We start from the raw sequence: 17,029 nt of genomic DNA on the forward strand, positions 1-17,029 counted from the left end.
ATACATTTAATCCTCACATAAATCTCTGAGGTAGATACTATTTATAATCTCCATTTTATAGAACAGCAAACTGGGCCATACTGAGGACCCTGCCCAAGATCATAAAGCTAGTGAGTAGAAGAATCCAGAATTTGAACTTCATCTGTCTAGTTTCAGAATCTTAAATTCTAAACTACTACACCATCCTGCCTTTCCAAGCTTGTACCTACATACCAGTGTGTAATATGAATGTATACAAGAACCCCAAGCCAAGGAATTAAAATTTTTACTTCACTTTGTGAATTTCTAAGCAGTAGCAAATGCAAGCTTCTCTTTAGGGGGTGCTTCCTTACACAGGCACCCTGGATTTGCACAGGAAAACAATCCCCCTATCAAGGTAAATTCATAATAAGGAAACAGCCCAACCATAAAGGAGAGTCAGCAGATAATCCAAAAAAGATAATTAGATTATGAATTGATTTAACAGAATAAAATCAGAAAAACACTAAGTCTATTTAAAATGTCTAAATAAAAGACTAAGACACTACAGTAGGTGAATTTGCAAAAGAACCAAATAGGGCTTATTAAAATTAAGATCATGATTCATTGAAATAAAAGTCAGTAGCTGAGGGAAAAAGTAATAGATGGGTTAAATAGCAGAGTAAAAACAGGTGAAAGAGTACTAAATAAATAAAAATAAATCTGAAACTAGAGATTCTATGAAATTAAAGCCAAATTCAAGGCAATCTTCAAAATATCCATAAAGAAAAAGATATTTTTTTGAGATAGGGTTCTGTTTATATCACCCAGGCTGGTCCTGAACTCCTGGGTTCAAGCCTCCCTTCCCTCAGTCTTCTGGGTAGCTGGGACTACCGGTGTGTGCCACCATACCTGGCTTACAATTTTATATGCAAAGGACCAAGAATTAGCTTGAAAGTCAACATCTCATCAACAGTAGAGGTGAGAATAATATCTGCAAAGAACTGAAGGAAAAGCACTATTGGTCAAGAATTCTATACTTAGCTAAATTATCACGCAAGGTTAAGGGCAAAACACAGTAGTTCCTTCTTATCTGTGGTTTCGCTGTCTTTGGTTTCAGTTACCTGTGATCCAACCACAGTCTGAACATATTAAATGGAAAATTTCAGAAATTAACAATTCATTAGGTTTTAAATTGCATGCTGTTGTGAGTAGCATGATGAATCTCACGCCATCCTGCTCCATCCCACCTGGGGCATGGGCATGCCCTCGGGCAGTGTATCCGCTCTGTGTACTCTACCTGCCTGTTAATGTACAGGAAGAAACAGCATGTGTAAGGTTCGGTATGTTATCTGTGCTTTCAGGCTTTTATTGGGAGTCTTGGAATTTATTGCCCATGGATAACGGGGGACTGCTGTATAGACACTCTGTTAGCAGTGTGTCTGGGTGAAGGATACATTGGAGATTTCTGTTCTATTTTAGCAGCTCTTCTGGGAGTTTGAATTTATTTCAAAATTAAAATTAAAAACTATAATTTTAGACAAACAACTGAGAAGCTTACCGCCTGCACATAACTATTAAAAAGTACCTACTATTGAAAAAGTTGTTGAAGCATGTACTTTATGAAGAAGAAAGCTGGACTTAAAAGTAAGGATTGAGAGGCAAGAAGCAATGGTAATCAAATAAATTGGTAAATATATTAATCATCAAAATCATTGTGCACTTACTGTGTGCTAAGTATTTTATTTTCACAACTACGCTATGATATTGTATAACATAGGGTTTTATTTTAGCATAGGGTTTGTGTTTTATTTTTACAACCCTCTGCTATACTCAGGAAAATACTGTTACTTTCCTGAACTAAAGGGTACTGTTCTCTAGTTTGAAAGGGCTCATCCAGACGCCAGTACAATGATGAAAAAGGACCAAACCAAGTCATACCTTTACGAAATTTGAGAATTCCAAGGTAAAGGAAAAAAATCTTTTACCTTTCCAGAGGGGAAGTACATCACACACAGAGGAAAGAAAATTAGAATGTCACTAGACTTAGTCGCAGCCACTCTGAAAGTTAGCAGATAGTGAAACAGTACCTTAAAAATCCTGAAGGAAAGATTTTTAATTTGGTGTTCTATATTCAACCAAATGACCAGTCAGTTGTCAAATGCAAGAAACTGAAACATTTTCCTTCTGTGTACCCTTTCTTAGGAAGCCACTGGAGTATGTGATTCTACAAAATAGGCTGAGAAAATGAAAAGAAGAGGGAGACATTTTTAGAAGCAGCATCCAATTTAGGAAAGGAACCTAGGGAATATGCCTAGAGAGCAGTAGTAGTCAAGATTGAAGCAAGAGGCTAGGTAATTCTGGGAAGAAATCAAAAGAAAATTTGAATCAGTACATTTATGCATATAATTACTACAGCAAATTACCTGTTTATGCTATGCCAGAATAGTGCTATTTACCATATTAATTCTGATAACAAATAAAAGCATCTTATATCAATACAGGTTAAGCATCCCAGGTCTGAAAATCTGAAATCCGAAATGTTCCAGAACCTTTTTGAGCCCTGCCATAATACTCAAAGGAAATGCTCATTGGAGCATTTCAGATGGAATTTTCAGATTTGGGATGCTCACCAGGGTTAGTCATACAAATATTCTAAACTATGAAAACTGAAATCAAAAACACTTTCGGCCCCAAATATTTTGGATGAGGGATACTTACCTGTATTGCTCTTTATAACATATGCAGTGTTGTCTAATTTAATCCTTATTTCAGACATGTGAAATGGCAATGCAGCATTCTATTTTTTTTTTTTTTTTTGAGACAGTCTCCCTCTGTTGCCCGGGCTAGAGTGAGTGCCGTGGCATCAGCCTAGCTCACAGCAACCTCAAACTCCTGGGCTCAAGCAATCCTCAAACTCCTGCCTCAGCCTCCCGAGTAGCTGGGACTACAGGCATGCCCCACCACGCCTGGCTAATTTTTTCTATATATATTTTTAGTTGTCTAGATCATTTCTTTCTATTTTTAGTAGAGACAAGGTCTCACTCTCGCTCAGGCTGGTCTCGAACTCCTGACCTCAAGCGATCCACCCGCCTTGGCCTCCCAGAGTGCTAGGATTACAGGTGTGAGCCACCGCGCCCAGCCAGCATTCTATTTTATAACTGAGAAATCTGAGGATGGTAGAGCTTGTCACTTGCCTAAGCTAAATTAGCAAAGTACTGTAACTGCCACAGAGCTTTTAGAGTCTGAATTCTGAACTTTTGATTCAGTTTCTTACAAACTGAGCATGCTTGGTACTTGAACTGATTGTCCAGTTTTTCAAATCAAGGCTTAACTACTTTTTTGTTTGGAAGTTGACCTAAAAAGCACTTTTGCAGCAAAACTGTTCACACAGGGAGAAAACTTATGTCTCTAGCATTTGATTTAGGTAGGAGAAATGGGGGGAGGACTGATGTTGGTTAGTATTTTGACCAGAGGATACTACTACACTTTTCTCTCGTGCCAATCGCGGAAGTCAAGAGACTGAGCTTTTAATTCAGGGAAGCCCTGTCAGTCACTTGCTGAGTGGCCTTGGATAATTCACCTCAGGCTGTTTAGTGAGCAAGTTCCATGATGTCATCTTCAGAGGTGTCCTCCATTTCTAAAATCTTATGTCTTATGAATCTGAGTTGGTGAAATACTGTCTTGTGCTGTAGACCCGTCTGACCCCTTAGTTACGTGTGGAATGTGCTGAGCTGTGTTCAAAGCCAAGTGTAGATGTTGATATTATCCCAGAGTGACACTCCTTCTGTTATCTAAAGATTTCAAAAGGTATAAGGTTTTTAATGGTCACGTTTAAAGCAACTTTCAGCTCAAGAAGTGAAAGTAAGTATTATTATAATTATTATGGTAGTGTTGAAAGTTTTTGTGAAGAATTCAGTACTTCTCTGAAGGCGTTTATATATAAATATGTTCTAAGTATATATACTTTTGGGAAATAATCCTAAAAAAGGAAGTTTGTTTAGAAAAGAGGATAGAAAATGTATTGATAGCACATTCCAAGGCATGTTTAAAAGGTTTTATTAGTAAGATGAATATATTTACTTAACAGATAAAAACCCATGGAGTTGCACGCATAACCTTGGTTTGAAAATACATTTTAGGCAGATCTGTTATGTAGGTGGGAATACATGGAAGCACAAATTACTGCTCTTTAAACAGTCATTCTTGAACTAGACAGAATGAAAGAGGAAGTATTGTGAATTTCACTCTCAAAATAGTGCATGGGACTGGGAAAATGTACGTTTTTTAAAGATCACAAAATAAATAGCTTTACTTTAATGGGAAGAAAATTTGTTTGGGGAAATGCAGATTGTGAAGTATTTAGTATGTATTGTAAAGTGGGAAGCCATTTATTTATTTTAAGCACTAAACAGAAGGAGCACTTTGTTAAAAAGGAGGAAAAAAGAATATGCATCACCTTCCAATGTAAAATGAGTATTTGAAGGTTGTTTCTGGCAAAGGTAATTTATAAATAAAAAGAAAATTGCCTAGCTTTTTATGTAAATAGAAAAATGTGATATTGATGGAATAAACCAAACAGATTTGAAAACATCAGAGTAGCTTCATCATATCTGTATGTGCTACAACAATGATGAGCATAAGAAATTTTCAGTTTCAAACAAAGGCCTATTTGTTTTCATAGAATTGGTTAAAAAGAGATTTCATTTCGCAGTGACTTTTTAAATGACCAAGGTCTGTGATCTAGGGTGAAGCTAAACTTAAATAGCAGCACTGAAATAGTGCTCATTATATTGTGAATTTAACCCTTTCCTCTTACATTCTTGCTAAGATTGAATGGAGGAAATAAGTGAAACAGGCCGGGCGTGGTGGCTCACGCCTGTCATCCCAGCACTCTGGGAGGCCGAGGTGGGCCGATCGCTCGAGGTCAGGAGTTCGAGACCAGCCTGAGCAAGAGCGAGACCCCCGTCTCTACTAAAAATAGAAAGAAATTATCTGGCCAACTAAAAATATATATAGAAAAAATTAGCCGGGCATGGGGGCGCATGCCTGTAGTCCCAGCTATTCGGGAGGCTGAGGCAGTAGGATCACTTAAGCCCAGGAGTTTGAGGTTGCTGTGAGCTAGGCTGAAGCCACGGCACTCACTCTAGCCTGGGCAACAGAGCGAGACTCTGTCTCTCAAAAAAAAAAAAAAAAAGGAAATAAGTGAAACATAATGTTCTTTTGAGGTTATAAAACTTCACAGTGTTTACCCAACTCAGTGGACAAAGAGACTGCCACTTCCTTGGGTTAGAGTTTGGATGAGATAAGAAGTGTTCATCCCTGCTTAAAGTAAGCATTCCAGGTTCTGAATTTTAATTATGGCAAGGATGTAATTTTTTCTTCATTCTGATATTCCTTGAACATATGCTTAAATACAAACATGTCGTTTTCTTATAACATGTTAGAACACCTGTCCCCTGGACTCTGTGGAATCAGGTTCCCAGATTTATGCCTCATTACTACCTAGATTTGTGACATTAAGCATACGTGCATTTGTCTTCACTAAAGATCTTGATTTATATAAATATAAAAATAACTGCCGTTTCTGTCTTACCAGATTTAGAGTCATGGCTTTGGAGAAAGCAAAAGGGAGGAATTTAATCTCATTTAATGTTCATGGTTCTGTGATCCTGTAATATGGTTGTTATTTATAGTTGGCAAAGCTTATAAATGTATGAGGTCTTTTTCAAAAATTTATAAATAAGTGATTTATATTTTACCACTTGGGACAAAAATGTTAACAGTGTTTTGGATATTCAAATTAACACATTTTTGGTCTTTGATCTTTTCATTTCAAGCATAGTTCCTCATTCTGCCGACCAGCCTACTCACTAAACTTTCTGTCCTTTTTTGCAGACATTGTCTGCACTTGCTGACTCCGCTGCTTGCCCTGCACTCACTCGTCAGCCGTGTTTGCTCCTTCACAGAAACCGCTGTAGCTGAGGCCACCAAGTATCTGTTTGCTGCAGTCGGATGGACTTTTCTCAGTCTTTCCTATCTCATTGGCAGATAATACTGTTACCCACTTCCTCTTCAAAAGAGGCTCTAGTGATACCATATTTAACTGGTTTTTCACCTCCCTTTCTCTCTCTCTCCCTCTGATAACAACCGAATCTCCCTTGTAGACTTATCTTTCTCTACCTATCTTCCTTCCTTCTTTTTTTTTTCCTCCTTTTTTAAGAGGTAAAGTCTCTTGCTCTGTCACCCAGGCTGTAGTACAGTGGTACAGCTATGTGTACAGTACATAGCTCACTGCATTCTTGAACTTATGGGCTTAAGCAGTCCTCCAGCCTTAGCCTCCAGAGTAGCTGGGACTACAGGCATGTGCCACTGCGCCTGGCTAATTTTTAAATTTTTTTGTGGAGACAGGGTCTTGCTATGCTGCCCAGGCTGGTCTCAAACTCCTGGTCTCAAGCAGTTCTTCTCCCTCGGCCTCCCGAAGTGCTGGGATTACAGGCGTGAGCCACCATGTCTGGTTTCTACCCATCATTTAAATGCTGCTCTTCTTCAGAGGTCTCTTTGCTTCTCATGATACTGTTTTCCCTAGAGATCAGCATTCACTGCTTCAGTCACAATCTGCTGATGATTCCAGGACTTCTCCTTGGCTTCAGACCTGTATATCCAGCTGTCTGTTGGACATCTTCACTTGACGCTTGTAGTGGCTGTAAGTGACATAAACCTGCTTCAACATAGCTTCAGGCCTATCCTAAGGTATGCAGGTCAAACTGTTCTTTAGGGATGACTAGAACCAGGGATTTCTGTCATCTGGACTTCCTCTTTTGTCTCTCCTTGTCAGCATTATTTCAGAACCATCTTCTGCATGAGGTTAGAGCATTGTTGACTTTGAGGATGTCCTTAAAGTCCTTAAAGTCAACAACTTGGCAGTTGGGAAGAAAAAGTAGGTTTACACTTTGTGCAGTTGCAGGTAGGAAATTGCCTGACCAAGGATTCTCATCGACTCAGCTTGGTTTGCCGTGGTGGAAGAAAATATCTTGACTGACACTCATCCCAGTGGTGATGGTGGGGGCAGGAGTGTAATGGCTCGATTCAGAAAAGGAAGCCTAACTCAACCCTTATCCATCTTTCATGTACAATTCTAATTTCATTGGATAAGGTGATAATTTTATTTATAGTTTTTGACGAGCCGTAGCTGCTTGATTATCTGACTTCTCAGGATTCATTGCTTTGTCAATTACTGAGTTGTCTATGAGAATAAAGGACTCAACTGAAGAAACCTATATGAAAATGATGAGTATTTTTTCTTGGAATTAGAAACTTATATGTTGTAATCATAGTGTTCTAATTAGTGGTTTTAAAAAATCAACTTATTAAAATAATGCATACTTTTGTGGTCATAAAATAAGATGCTCCATGAATGCAAGAATTTCTGTGTACTTTGACTGCTGTATCCCTAGCAGTCGACACTCAAAAGGTGCTCAAAAATTAATTTGTTGAATGAGTGTCAGTTAAAATCTTGATTTTTTTTTTTTCAGTGTTTACTTTTTTGGGTAATATTTACTCTTAATTTTATCATAGATTTAAGAAGTAAAAGCTTTCAAGAACAAGGAAAATTAACTTATTTTCTTCTACTTTTTCTTTTTCTCCTAGATTACCTGGTATAGGCTCTGGGTCAAGACAAGAATTTTTATACCTTCCTGGTGGTTCAGAAATGAGTCTGTAGAACCAGAAGCAAAGAAAGGAAACAATCTTTTTCTTTATTCAGTTGACTGTATAAGATACTTGGCTTCCAGGAACAAAAGACACAGTGAAATAATAAGATTATCATTTTGCATCACTGGAGCGTATTTTGTGGAACTTCCTGAGTTGAGATTTGGAATCTTCACTGGTGCTCGTTTACACCGTGGACTGTAAGCATGAGTGAGTTCTGGTTGTGCTTCAACTGCTGTATCGCAGAACAGCCTCAGCCTGTGAGTATGGAGTCTGTGCACGCGTGGGGTCGGGTGCTCATGAAACATGCCACTGGCTGTCAGGCCAGGAATGCGGACCCTGGCAGTAATTGCAGGGCAGTTCTAGGGAGTGTCACACAGAATAGTTCAGTGGAACTCCTAACATCTGTTGTTGTTGTTTTTTAAATTAATGTTTTTTTTGAGTAAGCAGTGTGTCAAGAACTGTGCTAGACCATTCAGTGTACATGACTGAGAAGGTGGTGTTCTTGCCAGACAGACAGCTTCTAGAGCAGTAGTGAGCGAGAAAGGAGACGATAACTGAGGTAAAATAGCTAAGTCAGTCTTCGAAATCAGTGAGTGGGGGGTGAGGCAGCCAGACTGCCCTCCCGTTCTGAACTTGCCGTGTTATTTTCCACACAGCAGCTCCTGAGGGCCCTTTTTCCAAGTGAAACAGGTTCAGTTTTTTGCGCAAAGTCATATATATTGTAAGTGGTCTTGACTGACTGCTTTGGTGCATGCCCCACTTTTGTCCCGAGTCCCTCCTAACCACTCACATGTTGGTATCTAGACCAAACTCCTATCCCCCAGTCTGCACATTCTTGTTCATCTTTTAAGATGCCTAAACCAAATGTCACCTGTATAAAATCTTCCCCAGCCTTAGATAATTCCTCATCTATATTCTTATAGACCTTTAGTTCATTTTTTTGTTATTGTACAGTAAATAGCTGTTCTACAGTCTCTCCACCACATTTTGAATTCTGTAGGGGTCCTGACCATATTTCCTTTGTATCTTCAGGATCATATATAATACTTTGGAGAATGTAGGTATATATGCCAGCTGATTGGCTGGCTGGCTGGCTGGCTGAACAAATAAATTTGTATTTTCTATTTTATTTACATTTGTAACAACATAAAAGGAAGAATAAGGATTAAATTTTAAAAATGTAATTGAATGCATACAAATTAATTTTTATCACAAAAATTCACGTAGCATAACAGACAAAATTTAGAAAGTGATCCTTTTTGCCGCTTTCCCCTAGATCACTGATTCCCAGGTGAAATTTCTTTTGGAGATTGGCATCTCTCAGTGAATGCATACATACATATTTATATAGGTTTCATTGTTTTTAAGTAAATGTTTTTATATGCTACATATTCTGTCACTTGCATTTAACAGTATAATCTCAGAGATATTTCATGCTTAAATTGAAATCATTTGTATTATTAAAAAGTCTTTAGTATTTGTGACAGACATATAATATTTAATTTTTTACTTGATGGTCATAATTTATATACATGTTACTTGATTTTGTACTTACCTGATTACTAGGGAAGTTAAAAATTTTTTCGTATATTTAGTGTAAATTTGTATCTTTCCTCTTTGATCGAGTTGCCTCTTTGTTGCCTTTACAGTTTTTGATTGGGTTGTTTGACTTTGTTTTTGCAGCTCCGTACCTATATTGTGGTTAAGAATACTATCTTTTGTTATAGGTGTTTCTCTCAGCATATCAGCCAGCTTTTTAACTTTGTGAAGTTTTTCATCGTAGAAAAGTTTTCCTTAAGAATACCTTCACTGCTGTTGTATTTTAAAGGCCTACTACCCTATTTTTTATACTAGTTTTTTAATTTTGCTTTTTACATTTAACTCTTTGACCCAAGTGGAATGGAAGGTTGATTAATTTGTGTGGTGTGAGGGTGGTCTGACTTTTTTCATGTTAATCAGCTGTCTAAAGACAGTATGCTAAATAGCCAGTCTTTCTATTAGTGATTTGAAATGTCACCTTTATTATATATATTACATTTTCATTTAAGAGTCCATTTCTGAAATCTGTTCGGTTGGTACATGTGTTTATACCTATGCCAGTACCTTTTTTAATTGCTGCAGTTATTTGATATGTTTTCCTGTCTCACGGGGCAACTCTTCATAGCTCTTTTTTAATTGTATGGGTAATGTCCTATTTTTTTGAGCTAGATCATGGTTACATGTATCTTTATTATGTTCTTTATATTTCTTTGTGATATTTCATAATGCATATTTGAAACCTTATAGTGTTTTCTTTGTGATTGCATTGAATTTAGAGAGTAATTAGGTAAGAATTGAATCCTTAGAATCTTGTGTAGTCCCACTGGGAAGCATGGCATATATCTTCATTTATGTAGATCTTTTCATAGTTTTTTTTTTTTTTTTTTTTTTTGAGACAGGGTCTGACTCTTTTGCCCTGGCTAGAGTGCAGTGGTGTGATTATAGCTCACTGCAACCTCAAACTCCTGGGGTCAAGCAATTCTCCTGCCTCAGCCTCCCAAGTAGCTGGGACTACAGGCACGTGCCACCGTGCCCAGCTAATTTTTCTATTTTTTGTAGAGGCAGGGTCCCGCTCATGCTCACACTGGTCTTGAACTTCTGAGCACAAGCAATCTTCTTGCCTTAGCCTTCCAAAGTGCTAGGTTTATAGGCATGAGCCACAGCGCCCAGTCTCATATTCTTTTGGTGAAGTTGTAAAATTTTATTTTGTAAGTTTGCATAGTTCTTGTTAGATTTGTTCTAGGTATTTTATGAATTTTTTTTTTAACTATTTGAAGTCCTATTTTTATATTTTCCTAACTGATTATTACTAGTATATAGGAACCTAATAATTTTTATATGCTAATTTTTAATCCAGACACCTTACTGAACACTTGAATTAGTTTTTTAAATTTTATTTTTATTATTATTATCATTTTCTTTTTTCTGATGGGATTTTGCTATGTTGCCCAGGCTGGTCTTCAAACACCGGGATGCAGGTGATCCTCCGTCCTCAGCCTCCCAAGTAGCTGGGACTACAGGCATGCACTGCTGTGCCTGGTTAAATATCTCCAAATAGTGGCATTTTTTAGTTGTTTTCTGATATTTAACCTGTTTATCCTTTTGGAATCTTAACTGAATTAACTAAGACCTCTAGTATAATGTTGAATAGTGCTAGTGTTGGCTGAATATTCTTGTTTATCCTGACTTTTTATAATCGATGAAGTTATCAAAGATTACATTTTCAAGAGTGTTTTAAAAGATTGTGGAACACTTGAGTCCTATTGCCATATTAAGTATGCCTTGTAAATTTTTGTTGAACATGATAATATACTGGGTAAAAGGCGCCATGGTAAATAGGCATTTATTGTGAGGTTTTATGTTTATCTGGTTGGGGTTTAGGCTGTTTTACTATTTACTGTACCTTTAGGTGTTGGAGGATAAAGTTTGCTCTTGTGCCCTTATGTTTGTCCTCTCTTGTCTTTGAGTTTGAGACTAATAAGGCACTTGTTTCTTTTGTCATCCTGTTATATGGGAGCCGTGTAGGTGTGTGGAAACGTGTGGGGGAAGGAGAGACATTGTATAGTGCTATGATTAGGTCTCAGATTGTCAGTGAATCTGTGCCCCTTGCTGTGACCTACACAAAAGTGCTTCTCAGTTTTGTTTTGTTTCTACCCCCAAGTAAGACAAAAAGGCTGGAGCAGACTGGAGTTGGATATTTATTTCCCTTCCCCCAACATGGTTAGTTTTTGGTAAAACCCGGTTAGTTAGGCTCTGGTGAAAGTTTCTCTCGAGGGCCAGCCTTACTAGGAGAACAGAATGCTCTGGTGTGTTTCACCATGGCTGCCTTCCCCTCCGTTTGCTGAGGCACAGGAGATTTTCTCTGACCTTCACTGTGGGAACCTGGTACGACAGTTCTTGGAGGTAAAACCCACAGACGTGTGGGGGCCTGCCTAAGACCAGGCTCCCCTGGAGTTTTTAACTCTTAAACTTGTCCATGCTGAGCCTCCAGCTAGTCATAAATTACAGTTTGGATTTCCCTGCCCTGGTACTGGGTCCTGCAGAGTTTCTGCTTGTGGGTTTCTGTTCTGGCTGAGTCATGGTTCTCTGTGTCTGCCTGCCGGTCTCTCTCGTTTTGGGAGCAGCAGTTTTCTGTGCACCCTCATTTCTCCAGTGGATCTGAGATGTTGGGTTTTCCATTTGTTCAGCCTTTTTCTTGTTCTGTGGATGGGAATGATGACTTCTAAGCTCCTTACAGATGGGAAACCAGAAGTCAAATTGCCATATTTTTTCAAGATTGATTGATTGATTGTTTGCCAGTATTCACATTATAATATAGTGACTTCTATTCAGGCATGTTATAAAGACATAGTTATCAATAGCAAAAGTAGAAAGGCACAGATTAGAAATTTAAGTAGCAAGAACATAAAGTCTTAGAGTTACAAGAATGAAACATCAGAAATACATTTTCTGCTGAGGATTTGCAACTTGATTTTTTTGCATACAATATTTAACATGTCAGTATTGTGTTATTGTTTAATAAATACATGTTTATGTGAAATATTCCACAGAAACTCCGTGGACATCTGATTTCTTAACCTTTTTGGCCTGCAGGGCCTGTGGTCATCATAGTGGAATAATAGCTTGCTTGTTGGCATCAGGAAATAGATTTAAAGAAAGCATTAATAATTTTATGTCTCTTTACATTCTGCAAAAATATCTTTTATGTTCTACTGGACAGTAGCAAGACTGCCTTATCTGAAACCTGCTTGGTCATCTCTAAAATTATCTTTTCCAAAGTATTTACTGAAATAAAGTGCTGCATGCCAGTTCTCCCACTTGTTCTTTTATCACCCCTGCTGTTGCACATTCCATGTGTGAAAAAGGAACAACCCGATATTGGGAAGAAAATAGAATGCATTTTTCTCAGTAGTAGCATAAGAACCATTTTTCTCTTCCTACTCCTTCATTTCAATACAGTACAATACAGAGTATAATAAGGCCCCAATGTTCTGAGCCATGGTAATCTGAAGCTTTTTAACTGACTGTAAGTGTGGAGTTGCTGTTGCTAGATACAGCAAAGGTTATGGATTTTAAATTGGGTGGTTGCTGCCTTGCAATTTAGTTTAAAACAAAAGAGAGATCTGTTAGCTGTTTACAGAACTGTAGTGGATTCTTTACCTACTTACTGTTGTGCATCATAGTGCTGGTGAACTTCTAAGGTGAGCTTAAAAACAATGAACACTGATTTACAGGGGAAAAAAATGCCACTTTCTGTTTATATTATCTGCCTTCCCATCTAACGTTTCCCCACATGGCACTGATATTTTGTGACACTGTTTGTCTCTGAAATGTATTATTTTAGACATATGTGCAGTTACCATGCATCTGTACAGTTAATAACACTCTGGTATTTCTATAACGAGCCAGGTACTGATGAAATAATAATAAAAGAGACATCATTTCTACCCTCGTGGCTCTCAGGCTAGTGGAGAAGATATTTACTGTACAAATGTGTATATGATATCGGGGGATGGTAACTGCTCTGTGGAAAAAGAAGATAGAGAATGACAAAAGCAATCCATGTAACCAGAACATTTGTACCCCTGTAATATTCTGAAATAAAATTAAAAAAAGGAAGATAGAGAATGATGTGGGAGAAGTGGAGATGTTAATTTAAATAGAGTGTCCAGGGAAGGCATCAGTGAGGTGAAACACAGGCAAGGGTTTAAGGCCATAAGCTGCGAAGCTACGGAGGGCAGAGCATTTTCATCAGGGATTAGGAAGTGCCAAGCTGTGTGTGCAAGAGGAACATTGACGAAGGCAGAGTGGCTGTGAGCCACGGGGCCAGGGGTGGGAGTGAGGCCAGAGAGGTGACCCAAGGCAGTTCATGTTTGGCCTTCCAGGTCATGGAAAGTCTTTGGTTTTTATTCTTTTTATCAGTGAATTGTTTTTAGCAAAAAATGAAGTGGAAGGACGTCCGACTGAGAACCAGCATTGACTGTCCACGCTGTCCAGTCTGGCCACGTGAGCCACCTTGCTCCTTCCGCACACTCCCCCGGGACCCCTCAGCTGTCTGGAATTGAGTGTGGAGTACGTTCTGCAATAAGATTGTTTATTCTTTGTGGTGGCTTTTCTTTCTGCCATTTATTGTTCTGCTGTACAGTTTTAACCCATAATAGTGGGGTGTGCAAATGTGTGCTGGTGATGGTGGAGGACCTGCCATGGTGAAGCAAAGGAAGAACACTGTGCTTAGTGTGTGGACAGTTCGAGTTTTCTTCAGGGGAAGTGACTGAGGAAATGGAGGAGGACGGATCAGTAGAGAGCTAGGGGTTCCTGTAAGACCATTAGACATTCTGGAAACATCAGAGCCACTAGTGCAGCCTGAGGGGATTAACCAACAATTCTATGAAAGGTGGCCAGAGAAACTCTAACTGAGGGCGTTCCCTGATTTCAGGGATTTGTGTAAAGCAGAAGAGCGACTGGTCAGGTGTGCTGTGTCTCCGTAGCCCTGTGCTGAGGGAGCCTCAGACGACACAGGCTCACTCAGCACCTCCACTTTCAGGAACCAGGTTCCACACCCTAAATGAGGTGTGAGTGTAACAGAAATGTCTTTTTTTCTTTTTCTAAAAACACAAATGTGCGTTTTCTTGATTTGTTTAATTTCACACAAAACCACATTCTATAACCAGTCATTTTAAAACAAATGAATTCACTTAATAAAAATAGAAAATTATCAGTTGAGAAATGAAAAAGAACCATACTTTCTGGAAAGGCATCTAGAGGACCGATTGAAATGTTTTACCTGTACTGTTAAACCTAGAAATTCCAAAGGCCATTTAATATACTGGAACTGTCTCTGCTGCCTTAGGAGTGGCCACCGTGTTTTGTTGTAGACAGTCACTTTGGGGTGCAGTAGATGGTATTCCTCGTGGATTACACCTCTGCAGCTCCTTTAACATAACTGTGAAGAAAGTTCAAATTTGGCTATATGTACTTGAAAACAAACTAGAAAGTCTCTTGGCAAAACAGTGGAGCAGACAGGTTTTGATGTGCCCACCCTGTTGTTTGTGTCCTTAACCAGTTCGGGGCTGTCCGTGGGTAATGTAATGTCCACAGCATTCAGTGTGAGTTCAGTATGGGGAAGGGGGTAAGAAGTTAGTAGAAAGCCATTTATTTAATTTTTGAAATCATAATGCCTTTGTAGGTTTGTAAGTGTGGGAAATTCTGCTTTAATGCTTTTCTTAAATTCATCTTTATTCAGTTCAGATTGGAGTTTTTAAACTTCATACCTCAAAATGAAGCAAGTCTTTTTTTTTTTTTTTTTTTCTGAGATAGTTTCACTGTGTCGTCCGGGCTAGAGTGCCGTGGCGTCAGCCCAGCTCACAGCAACCTCAAACTCCTGGGCTCCAGCAATCCTCAAACTCCTGCCTCAGCCTCCCGAGTAGCTGGGACTACAGTCACGCACCACCATGCCCGGCTAATTTTTTCTATTTTTAGTTGTTTGGCTAATTTCTTTCTATTTTTAGTAGAGACGGAGTCTCCCTCTTGCTCAGGCTGGTCTCGAACTCCTGAGCTCAAGCAGTCCTCCTGCCTCGGCCTCCCAGAGTGCTGGGACTACAGGTGTGAGCCACCGCGCCGGCCAAAGCGAGTCATTTCTTAGCAAACATGAGGTTGTTGCAATTTTTAGCAACTTAAAATGTGACATCAGCAAAAGTAATCAATAATATTTGAAAGAAAAAATTTAATTCCTTTTGAAACTGTTTTATAAAAAAAAAAATAAAACTTATGTAATGATGCACACCAATAAACAGGTATAAACCACCACCCGATAGAGATGTCCTAGTGGTGGACAGTTGAGTAGTTTCTAGTTTCTAGTTTTTCTGTTACAAACTATGCTGTAAATTCTTGTACATATCTCTTAGTACACACGTGACTTAGTATCCTTGTTTCTCTAACATATAGCTAGAAGTAGAATTCTCAGTTGTGAGGTGCGGGCATGATCAATTGTACAAGATAGTGCCACGTTATTTTCCAAAGTGATAGTTGCTCCCACATCACTGTGGTGTAGTTCCACTTTCACATCTTCATTACTGCTTGATTCTTTCCGACATTTAAATTTTTGCTAATCTGATAATGGGATTTTATGGACTTGTTCTTTTCTGATTGCTAAGAGGTTAAGCATTTCTTTATGTGCTTAATTGCTTGGTATGGCTTCTTCTACGAAAGACATGCTTGTTCATGTTTTTGCACATTTTTCTGTTTTTTCATAAGCCTCCCTTTATGTTCTGAAAACAGATTCTTTGTTGGTTGTATGTGTTAAAACATACTTAACTAACATCATCTTCTTGGCATATGTTTTTGTGTTTTAGGAATGTTTTCTTACACTCGGTAATAAAGATTTCATCCAGATTTACTTGTAAAAGTTGAAAAATCTTGCCTTTTACATAGAAGCCTGGAATTGATTTTTGAAGAAGGGATTTAATTGCATTTATTTTCTATATGGAGAACCCTCTGTTCCACAACTACTTACTAAGTAGTCTTTCCTTTCACCACGGGTATGCAGCATATAGTAATGTATCAGGCTCCCATACATGATGTGTTCGATTATAGATTGTATTAGCCCATTGGTTCATCATCGTGCCAATTCCACAGTATCTTCTGCAGTTTGCTTTATAGTGTCCTGATACCTGGGAAGGTAGATCGCTTTCTTTTTGTTCTTCTTTTGTAGTGTTTTGGCCATTCTTAAAATTTATATGGCCACTCTGTATAAATATTTATATGGAATATAAATATTTATATATCACATTATATATTATATATTTACATGGAATGGCCATATAAATTTTCAAATTTGTTTGTTAGGTTTTCCAAAAACCCTGTTGGAATTTGGATTAGATTTGCACTAAATCTATAGATGAGTATTCCTATTTATGAAGCTAGTGTGTATGTCTTCATTTTTTAGTTATTTCCATAAAGGCTTTTTAAAAACTTTGTATTAATGGAAACTTTTAAACATATTCAAAGTAGACAGTAGTATAATGAGCCCCATCTCTCGGCTTCAACAATTTCAATTCTTATTCTATCCACTCTCTTCCTTTCCTCTATTATTTTGAAGCCAAATCTGAGGCATTATATCAGTTTATCCATAATTATTTCAATATGTATCCCTAAAAAAGACTTAACCACAATACCATTATGATATAAACAATTGATAATTTAAAAGGGTTTATTTACACATAAATGTACACATGGTAATTATGAAACAAATGTATTGTGAAGCAAAATGTTACTCAAGGTGAGAAATAGGACATTGTCAGCACCCCAGACGCCTCCTGTG

At 38.1% G+C, this 17,029-nt stretch overlaps 1 protein-coding gene across 4 annotated transcripts in view; it reads left to right on the top strand.

The window, feature by feature from the left end:
- CDC42SE2 (CDC42 small effector 2) overlaps window positions 1-17,029 on the top strand; it is a 79,620-nt gene that overhangs the window by 36,345 nt on the left and 26,246 nt on the right. For 2 of the 4 annotated variants that reach the window (XM_045550712.1, XM_045550715.1), the window contains exon 3: window positions 7,609-7,928. In XM_045550712.1, coding sequence (XP_045406668.1) covers window positions 7,875-7,928 — 54 coding nt within the window. In that variant the 5' untranslated portion in view covers window positions 7,609-7,874. Of the gene's footprint in view, window positions 1-6,547; window positions 6,712-7,608; window positions 7,929-17,029 lie in introns of all 4 variants that reach the window. The other 2 variants (XM_045550713.1, XM_045550714.1) reach the window with 2 other exon arrangements.

The sequence above is a fragment of the Lemur catta genome, chromosome 5 (genome assembly GCF_020740605.2).
Source record: "Lemur catta isolate mLemCat1 chromosome 5, mLemCat1.pri, whole genome shotgun sequence".
In the NCBI taxonomy this organism is placed as follows: domain Eukaryota; kingdom Metazoa; phylum Chordata; class Mammalia; order Primates; family Lemuridae; genus Lemur; species Lemur catta.